This window comes from Prunus avium, chromosome 4 (genome assembly GCF_965620075.1).
Source record: "Prunus avium chromosome 4, drPruAviu1.hap1.1, whole genome shotgun sequence".
Classification (NCBI taxonomy): domain Eukaryota; kingdom Viridiplantae; phylum Streptophyta; class Magnoliopsida; order Rosales; family Rosaceae; genus Prunus; species Prunus avium.
Window position 1 is genome coordinate 20,122,061 of NC_142287.1, and position 10,048 is coordinate 20,132,108.

The window sequence follows — 10,048 nt, forward strand, 5'->3', positions numbered from 1 at the left end:
TGCCTCGGTTCATTGATTTTGGAAGTCCTGGATAGAAATAAAAGTTGAAGCCTTTTATGTTCAACACTTACTTCATTTTAAACCAAAAAATAAAAAAATAAAAAAACCTCAGTGTAGGTGCTAAGTTGGTTAATTTACATAAAAGAGACTCGCTATGTGAAAAATAAAAAAAAAAGCCAAAAACATTTTAGAATAAATCACAAAAAGCATGAATTACACAAATAAAATGTCGTGTTTGCTACTAAAATTCTTGGGCTAAATGGTTTTTTAGGAGGCCCTACTTTTTCGGGCCCTATGCCATCACCCAACTCGCGTATTCTATGGGCGGGGCCTGCATGGAAAAAAGTATGGCAATGGGTCGAATCGGGGGTGGGTATGCCATTCCCATCCCCATCCCCATCCCCATCCCCGTTAAACTTTTTCCCTCATACCCGCCTTCATACCTGCAATATTTATATCGAGATTCCCATCCCCACATTTGTTGGGGAATGGGTTCCCCGACCTGTCCCATTATGGAAGAAAAAACCAATATAAAACTACTTTGTTGAAGAAAAAAAATAGTACTAAGGCAAGATAATTAATATAATATATACTTATAAGACAATATAAGAATATTTACATATGGACCGGAAGTTAACTAAATAAATAAGTAGTGTGGCTTAAAATTTGTATAAATTATATAAATATATAATATAATAATAGAAAATAGAAAACTTAGTCGATACAATCACTTTAATAGCATATTTATATACATATATATATATATACATATATATATATATATATATATATATATATATATATATATATATACCTCATCAAAAAATTACATATATTCTAAATGGGGAGGGTTCAGGTTGGAGATTAAAATACCATCCCCGCCCCTCCCCGAACACCATACCCAAAAAATTTCCCATACCCGTTTTTTGTCTTTCATATTTGACCCGTTAGGGTCGAATCCCCTCGAAGACCCTTACCTGCAAGGAAAATTACCATCCCTAGGCCATGTATTGGGCTTGCATATACTTCGTAAAACACAAGTAAACAAACATGGAATAGGATGAGCGGGCTGATTCTCTGGCCCAACTTCTTATAACGAGTATTGGAAGATAAGACACGAACATGTACTTTTTTCTTTCTTTCTCAAATTTGGAAATCTCAAGGGGTGGTCGTGTAATTTTCAAATCCTCGAGGGGTTATGTGAAAACAAGAGAAAGCTCAGGAGATGTATGTGTAATTAACTCTTATTTTAATCTTAACTAATAAGTGTATAAATGCAAATGAAAGTAATTTTTATTTTTACCAAACAAGTAACTGTTCACTCGTTTTGATTTGTTTCCTGTGATGGTAGGGTAAAGTTCCCCATTGTCCTGAAAACCATTGACTGGTCAATCAAGTCAACTTTCTTTAGTGTGCGAGCGTGCCACTGCTAGCAATGAAAGTCCTAGCAGACTATTAAAATAAATAACTTGCGCCCCAAGCTACTGATTTTTGAACAAGCGTTTGTGAATTTGGGTGAGGAATATCTCCCAAGTAAGTTCTTTTCTATGCTTTAGACTGGTAAGGACTTCATAATTTTTCACAGTATAAAACTGGTAGTTCTGGCCAGAATGAATGATAACAGAGTGAACCGTTTTCAGGCAGAACTCCCCTTTATAAAGTTCAAAAAGGGAAACTGACTATGAAAAGACAAAAAGAGGGCTGTGCTTCCATTTCTGTCTGGGTAGATGCCTCTGTTCTGGGTTGGATTGGGTATGCCTGTGCTGGACTGGACTTTTAACAACTTCAACTGCTAGGCTTCAGCTGCAAATCGATGCCAAAGCTTGAGTTTGGCAGAGCTTTAATCTATTTCAAGCCCTGGAAGGCTTTTGGATGGGCAGAACTGGGACTTTTCCAGTCTGAAATGGGCAGAAGTGGTTGGACTTAAGCTGGAACTGTACTATGGTACCTGTGCTACTTAGTCAAGGCTCTCCATAAATTTGTTGAGGTTTTTCGTATTCGTGAAAACTCAAACTCTACTTGTCTTGGCTTTACTGAACCAAATTTGTAACGAGAGAAATCTCGTTTTGCTGGTTTGTGAATTGGGATTCGAATCAGAAACAGTGTTCTAACTGTCTTTGCTGGGAAAAAGCAGTATGATTCTGCAAGCTTGTTGTGAAGCTTTTGAAATTGAAATGTTTCAGACTCTGGGTCTGTTTGAATCTGTTTGAAGATTTTCTGAGATTAAGTGATCATCTTGAGTGTTTGTCTTTTGATTGAGTTTTTGGTTGTGTTGATTGTGTGTGTTTACTCTGTTCACTCTCTCCTGTATTTATAAGAAATGCTTTTGGGAATTTTGATTCTTTTAATATTTGGGCGGCAAACAATCTCAAAAGATCTTTTAATTAAAAAAGAAAAAAAAAAGGAGTTCTATCCATTTTCTGGCAAGTAAAACACTCAACAATCAGTTCCTGAAGTGATCATTTCCCTGTATTTTGATGGGGTGCCATACTTTTCTTCCTTTTCGACTGCTTTTGCAAGAATCTGAAGCTTGTGATGGTAAGTTCTCAGTTTTTGAACAACTCCCTGTTTTCCACTTATCTGCTTTTCATAGAAACAGAGTCTGCTTATCTTTTGAAAATGGTGCCTTCTTTTGAGCAGAAGAATATCCTTGAATAAACAAAACGGAACTTGATCTCCTGGCAGCAGAGTCTTTTCAGAGACGTTCTTCTTTATATCTGTCCCTATTCATCCCTTATTAATTCTAGTTGAATTTGTTGACTTTTCTTAGAACAGAGGGTCACGTGGGTCTGTCTCTTTTTTCTTTTAATTTAAAACCAATTGAGTCAAGTTTTGTTTCAAACCCAATTTGAGTTCCTTCGAGGCCCAAGTCTTTTCTTGATTTTGACTGCTTCCAAGCCTCCAGTGTTTGGGCCGAGTGCATTGCTTTGGCCTGTTTATTGGATAATGGGATGGGCGCGTCGATGGGCTGAGGGCTTCAACTTTTAGGCCCAAACAGGTGGCCTGAAAAATGATGTGGGCTTTTGCTTTTGGATTGGGCGTGCCAAATTTAGGCCCAAATAGTAACTAAACACACTTTGAACATGGGGTCAATTTTATTCATAATACGGAAAATTACTTCAATATGCCAGAATTAAACACTTTTCATAGCTGATTTTTCCACAGTATGATTATAAGTGATTATTTTAGAAGCCATAGAAATACGAGACTAATCCCAGAATCCACACCATGCATGAATTTGACCCCATTGCAAATGCATATAGGATTTGAAGCTATAATTATCCATCATATCCATAGTAGGGTAAATCTTCAAAGCCTAATTTTGAGTAGCCAGGATTCTACTCTTTGAAGCTTTTCGTTGCTTTTGAATTTGAGTTGGGACCTTCACATCCGTTGCCAATCCAATAGCTTGAAGAAATTTTATTATGTACCAAGTAAAATCAAATTGCCACCATTCTAGTCCTTGTCGTGCTGAGTATTCAAAAGCGTGGTGGTTATTATGCCACCCTTCTCCAAGCGCTAACAGTGCCACCCACCTAAATGATTAAAGATGATGTATAAAACATATTAATATCCCAATTTTACGAGAAATTTTTAAATGTTCCAGGTACACCACGTGTCTGGTGTACCATCCAATAAACATAGAACATGTGAAATTATTATCCAACTTACTGCATTTCTTCTTATGACATGTGGCGGACTGCATTGGACATATTCCATATGTCTTCCGTCTATTGGATGGTACACCAACCACGTGGTGTACCGGGAACACTCAAAAATTACTCCAATTTTACATATAGCAAGATGAAATATGGCAGAGTGGGGAATAAATACAATATACCAATTGTTCCTAGACATATCACCGGTGTTCCATGGTTTCTTTCCCCACATGTGGCAAGCTGAATTAACTAGAAAAGTGCCATGGAAAACAAGTACCATCCTCACCCCCTGAAATTATAAGGAATTTAGATTTATAACATATTTTGGATGGAGAAGTTAAACATGGTATTTAGACAAAATTCGTGTTTAAAGGAATGATATATTATTATTTCTTTATTAATTGGGTTGATAAACGAAGAAGTTTTAAATTTAACATGAAAGAAATTTAGAATATGAAAGGTCGTAAATTTTATGTCTAAATTCCACCTATATTTTGTTTCCTAAAAATCCCAAAACAATGCGAATTTAATATATAAAAAATTACATATAGCCACAAACAAAACCACCTTCGGCACCCCCACCACCGAGTCTTTATAAATTTTTTTTTTTTTTTTAAAAAAAGCCAAAATTTGACCATTATTTTCACATATGTCAGTTTTTATAAAAACTTTCAGATATAGCGGAAAATCCACTTAAAAAAACACAAATATCCTCAAAATTAAAACTCACATAAACCTAAAACTGAAAAAAAAATTTAATCTTTCGAAGGCGATCATCTCTTACCAAACTTGACAAGTTTTGTTTGATCATCTCAAAATTAATACATTTTTCTTGCATATTAATTGCTTATGTTTGATCAAGAAAGAGGTTATATAATGATAAATTTGTGAGAAGAATTTGCGAGTAGTTTTTAGAAACTATTGCAAGCACGTACCATGAAATACGAATGTACAAAAGAAAATCGACTTACGTCCACATGGATGGTATATATACAGTTTCAACTATACTTACTTTTGGATATAAATTTTTAAAGACCAAATGTTCCCATTTAAATTTAATGGAAATTAACCAGTAAGTAAGCAATCTCACCATTCCCCAAACCAAGAAGGAAAATCCACCCGCAGCATATAGTAAACCTCCAAGAAGAACTGAATGTAGAAGGTTTGTATGACGAAGAAACCTATAGAAAAGCTGCTTCTTCAAATCTTCAACGTTCTTTAGGCCCCCATACTGCAAATTTCTCATTTAAATAAAAATAACGAAGGATGTTTGAGAGAGAGAGAGAGAGAGAGAGAGAGAGAGAGATTTGTTTTCTACTTGTCCAAACCGATAACTGCTATCAAAGATCCAACCCATGTGACTGTGCCAAAAACCCTTGATGGGGCTGTGAGGGTCTTTCCCTGTATCAGTAAATTGATGGTGGTACCGGTGCGTACTCACCCATTCAATCGGACTACCCTGCAAACCCAAACACACGCACAAACATATTTTTATCTTTCTACTAAAGTAATTAACAGCTAGCTTATACAGTGAAAAAAAAAACATACGAAACGTTCTTGATCACAAGAAATCCTTTTCCAGTCACACCTTTTTTTCTTTTTTTATCGATGGATCAGAATAATTTCATGTATGTACATATTATATACCTGAAGTGACAAAACCCCACAGTAGGCAAAGGAGTACTCGAGCCATTTTGGAAGGGTGAAACTCCTGTGGGCAAGATTTCTATGGTAAGAGAGAGTCACTCCTAAACCAGTCAAAAGAGAGAGAGCCATAGCCACCCAAAATGCACCCCAGTTGAAATGAAAGGGTGCAAATAAACAAAGGCAATGCAAAGCCAAAAACACAACCACTATGGATATGTCTTGTATATTCCATTTCCTCCCCCAGAACTCTACACAGGACTTAACGAAAACCGTGCTCAAAAGCCCCATTTTATTACAAGAAGGTTGATCGTGCGTTGCATGATATGAGTTCTCAACAAGTTGGCCATTATATAATGCGCGTCCTAAGTTAATAATGTCTTACTTCAATTATTGCCATCACAATATATGCTCTCAACTGCATGAAAATGATGGTATACTATATGAGGAGTGCTCTCAGTTATCTCTTACGCGCGCACCAGGTAGATTCAAATTGCGCACAGGGCCGACAATCCCTAGTAAAATCCTCACTGTGTTTGGAGAAAGTTGGGCGACCTTTGTATAATATAGCATCTTATTTAATACCTCACTATTAGGTCATCTCGATATATAACTTCAAGGAAAATGATCGAATTTATATGATATAGACGACGTTCTAGTCTAATATATACCGGTGCTTTACATTTGGTCCCAATATCTAATATATGGTCCAAAGGACGGAGCCAGCATAGGCTCACTGGGTGCGGATGCCCCCACTTATCTCTTTGATTGGTTTAGATTTTTGCTTTTAAAAGAGATGAATTAATTTCACCTTGTGCCCATTATAGGCCATGACGTACACTGACTCACCATTTGTTATCATATATACATAAAAAAGAGATGTCTTTAGCGTAGAAGTTATAAAATAACTATGGTCTTAAATATCGGAGGTATCGGAAGTATCGGAAGTCAAAAAACACGGAAATATCGCAGGAAATATCGGGATATTATCGGTATCGGAAAAAATTGAATAAAAACCACGGAAATTGTAAGAAAAACTTGGAAATTTTTATTGAAACTTTGTAGGATGTTTATTTTGTCAATTATCTATTAGTTTATCACAAAAAATTGGAAGGAAATGCATTGCATGATGAATTTAATTGATTTAAGTTGATTATATAGCGAGCTGGCAAACACCGTAAGTGTAGAAATATGTAGTAATTAATGAAAGAAGATTAAACACACCATAATCATTTATATATGGATCCGAGATTGGTTGACGTTGTCCATAAGCAAAATCATTTGAAGATTGAGTCTCGGATTCTTTCCATGTGTCACTTGATTCCATCCCAACAGGAATGGGATATGAAGGGTAGGGAAATGGTTGGTTATGAGTATAACCATAGTTACTACTTCCTACTCCAACAGAGTCCGAAGTTATAGATAATGAGTCATCTTCTTGACTTGACAATGTCCCCTTGTCTCTTTCTCTACGAGTATAGTTCTTCCCTATGGCACCAATTCCTGGTCCTGCCCGCCTACTGCCATGGTAGGGTAAGTAAAAGCAGGTGAGTGGTTGAATGGTAGGGTAAGTAATGTAAGTTGAAAAAACGTTGGTGAGTTTTATATTTTATCCATTTTGTAAACCAAGCCAGGAATCCAAAGCTAAGTTTTATATTTTATCCATTTTGTAAAAGCATGTGAGCATTCTGTCAGCTAGACATGCTTTGTTTATTAGCTCAATGAGCTACTTTTGTATTACTCTAGGAGACATGCTTTCCGTAGAGTGCCCAAATCAGTTCAATGAGCTACTTCAGTTCTCTACATTTTTTGAGTTTCATATCGGGATATTATCGGGATATTATCGATAATATCTCGATATATTGACCAAATCATTCATAAAAGTGTTGAAAATATCTTTCCGATATTATCGGGATAATATCGGGATAATATCGATATATTGACGATAACTATATGGTTAGTTGTTAAAATATCGGACCCCCAAAAATCAGATATTATCGGGATAATATCGGGGATATTATCGATATTTAAGACCATGAAAATAACCAAGAGTTTTGTCATTCACGCCCTTTGTTGTTTGACAATGTAACCAAGATGTCTTCAGCGTAGAAGTTATAAAATAACCAAGATGTCTTCAGCGTAGAACTACTGCATTGGCCTAAATTTTGTTGTTTGACAATGTGATATTTTAACTACTCTAATGTATGGAGATGAGGATTGAAGTTCATAAATTAGGAGTAATTCATTTACGAATTTGAAAATAGATCTTAAAGTTATGGAGTTTTCTATGATTTTAAACACAAAAGACGTTACTAATTATATATGCATACAACACTTGAAATGACAAAACGCCACAATAGGCAAAGAAGTACTCGAGCCATTTTGGAAGCCTTAAACTTCTGTGTGCAAGACTTCTATGGTAACACAGTGTGATTCCTAAACCCGTCACAACGTACAAAGTGATGGCCACCCAAAATGCAGGCCAATTGAAATGGAAGGGCGCAAATACACAAAGGCAATGCAAAGCCAAAAACACAACCGCATTGTAAGGGTCTGGTATGTTCCATTTCCTCCCCAAAAACTCTCCACTTAGCTTCCTGACAAACATGCCCAAAAGCCCCATCACTATATTATATATGTATATGTATATATAAGTCTGATGATCTCAGTTTGGCGAAAAAAAGGCCATTGTAGAGACTATTTATAACACTCCCTTGCTTCCTTGCAATACATGGCCCGCTGACTTGTCATCAAAATAGAAGCAAAGCAAGCATCAGCTAAAAAAATTAATGTAGTAGGTTTGGAGAAACTAGACCCACAGAGGCAGAGCCCATCCCTATGGATCAGGATTGTCCCACGGCCGTCCTCCCCCCTAACTTCTCCTATTGTCTCCCTTATTATTGAGTGGGGTCAATTGGACCTTTCTGAATTTTTCCTTTTTTGTCCGAATACCTTACTGACTTGTCATCTCAATATTTACATCATAAGTGCAAGAACACAATGGGATGCGAAGAGACCTTTTATTTTGCTAGCAACACGTGATTTGTTCAAAAGTTCTTTTAGAGTGTGTTTGGATGAGGTATTTAGAGATGGGATTTAAGGTAAGTGGAACTTGAAAGTCCCATATGACCAAAAGTAACTTATTGTTGAAGTTGGCTCACCATAAATGCAAAAGGAGGAAGAAGAAACGGCAAAAAAAAGGAGTTTCACCATAAATGTCTCACCATAACTTGTTGTTCAAAAGTTCTTTCAGAGTGTGCTTTGTATATTGCAGCTAATCCTGTTTTCCATGAGCGTACAAAGCACATTGTAATTGATTGTCACATAATTCGAGAAAAACTACAAGCTCGAATAATTAGTCCTTCGTATATACCTACATGATTCCAATTCGATGTTTTTACAAAGGCCTTGGGAAAGGATCAATGTGCGACATTGCACGACAAGTTGGGACTTCATGATATTTACTCTCCAACTTGAGGGGGAGTATTAAGAAATATCTTTATAAATATTTGTAATATCTTTACTTGTCCAAATTAGTGTAGGTCAAATCCCACTAATATTGGATTACGGCTTCAAAGCCTTAACAGTAGGATTGATAGAAGGCTATGCCTCTATATATGTATTGTACTATTTGACGTTTGGAATACAACAAAATATTCAACCATTTACTTTCTTGAGACCCTTGCATACCTAACTTAATACCTCACTAAGTTGACTTGTCATCTCAAAATGCTTGATTCTTGATATATGAGGAGCTATTCCTCTTCAACAGATGACGTGGCCTCTTTACAAAACAACACATTTTCCTTTTTTTAATTTTTTTTCTTTTTTTCTTTCAACTCTTTTAACTCAAGACTTGTTTGTTAGTTTTTTTAACTCAGGTAAGTCCACACCCTCTTCTCTCAGTGGCATTTTCTTTCCAGCAATCACCCAGCTCCTATAACCAGAGATGTAAACCTCCGCCCACCGACGACTTCTCCCACTGCATGATTGATTTTTTTGGGATGGTTAGTCCAAACACAATATTAAGTTTTAAGATTTGCCTGTTCTTGTTTTCACTTTTATTTTTAGTAGAATTTTAGTTTTCATATTTCCTGTACATGGCAGATTCTTCACATTAGACGGTTGCTTTCTTGACCATCTCTGATGAATGTGGATTTCTTATGTTTATTTAGTTTACCAAAGTGGTCTACTTGTAATGAAGTTATGTTGATAAATATATAAAATCAACTATTTGATTTGTAATATAATCTTCTCTTCTCTCATTGTAAGCTAAGAAGGTTTTTAATATTGTTAAAATAAATGGTTTATGAGTTGCAACCAACTTGTTCAAAGAAATGTCTAAACCAAGTTGTGATCTTTTTTTTCTTTTCTTTTTTTGTGATGATCGGAATTGGGTGATTGCCGAAAGAAAAGGCCACCAAGAGAAAGAGGGTGGAGCTTGCCTTAGTTACAAGTACAACAAGCCAACAAGACTTGAGTTAAAAGAGTAGTTGAAAGAAAAAAGAAAAAACAGAAAAAGGTGTTGTTTTGTAAAGAGGCCACATCATCTGTTAAGGAATGGCTCCTGATATTTTCCTATTGTAAAAAGAACCTTGTTGCCTGACTAGAGTGGAGCCACAAATGATGAGTGGGGTCAATTGGACCTCAATAGAGCTTTGAAGAAAGTAGGGTTGAGTTGGTAAGGTCTCTATACTGTGTGTAGCTGCCTCATCAGTGTTCGAGTCTTGCCACCAGCAATCCTC

General features: G+C 36.2%; 1 protein-coding gene across 1 annotated transcript; it reads right to left on the reverse strand.

The window, feature by feature from the left end:
- Positions 1-3,188: 3,188 nt before the first annotated feature.
- LOC148294991 (palmitoyl-monogalactosyldiacylglycerol delta-7 desaturase, chloroplastic-like) lies at positions 3,189-5,604 on the reverse strand. Its single transcript, XM_088252174.1, has 5 exons — positions 5,307-5,604; positions 4,978-5,118; positions 4,750-4,890; positions 3,842-3,948; positions 3,189-3,536 (listed from the first exon to the last, which is right to left on the reverse strand). Exons 1-5 carry the CDS (start codon positions 5,592-5,594, stop codon positions 3,317-3,319), a joined length of 897 nt encoding a protein of 298 aa, XP_088108300.1. The 5' UTR covers positions 5,595-5,604; the 3' UTR covers positions 3,189-3,316.
- Between the last annotated feature and the right edge of the window lie 4,444 nt (positions 5,605-10,048).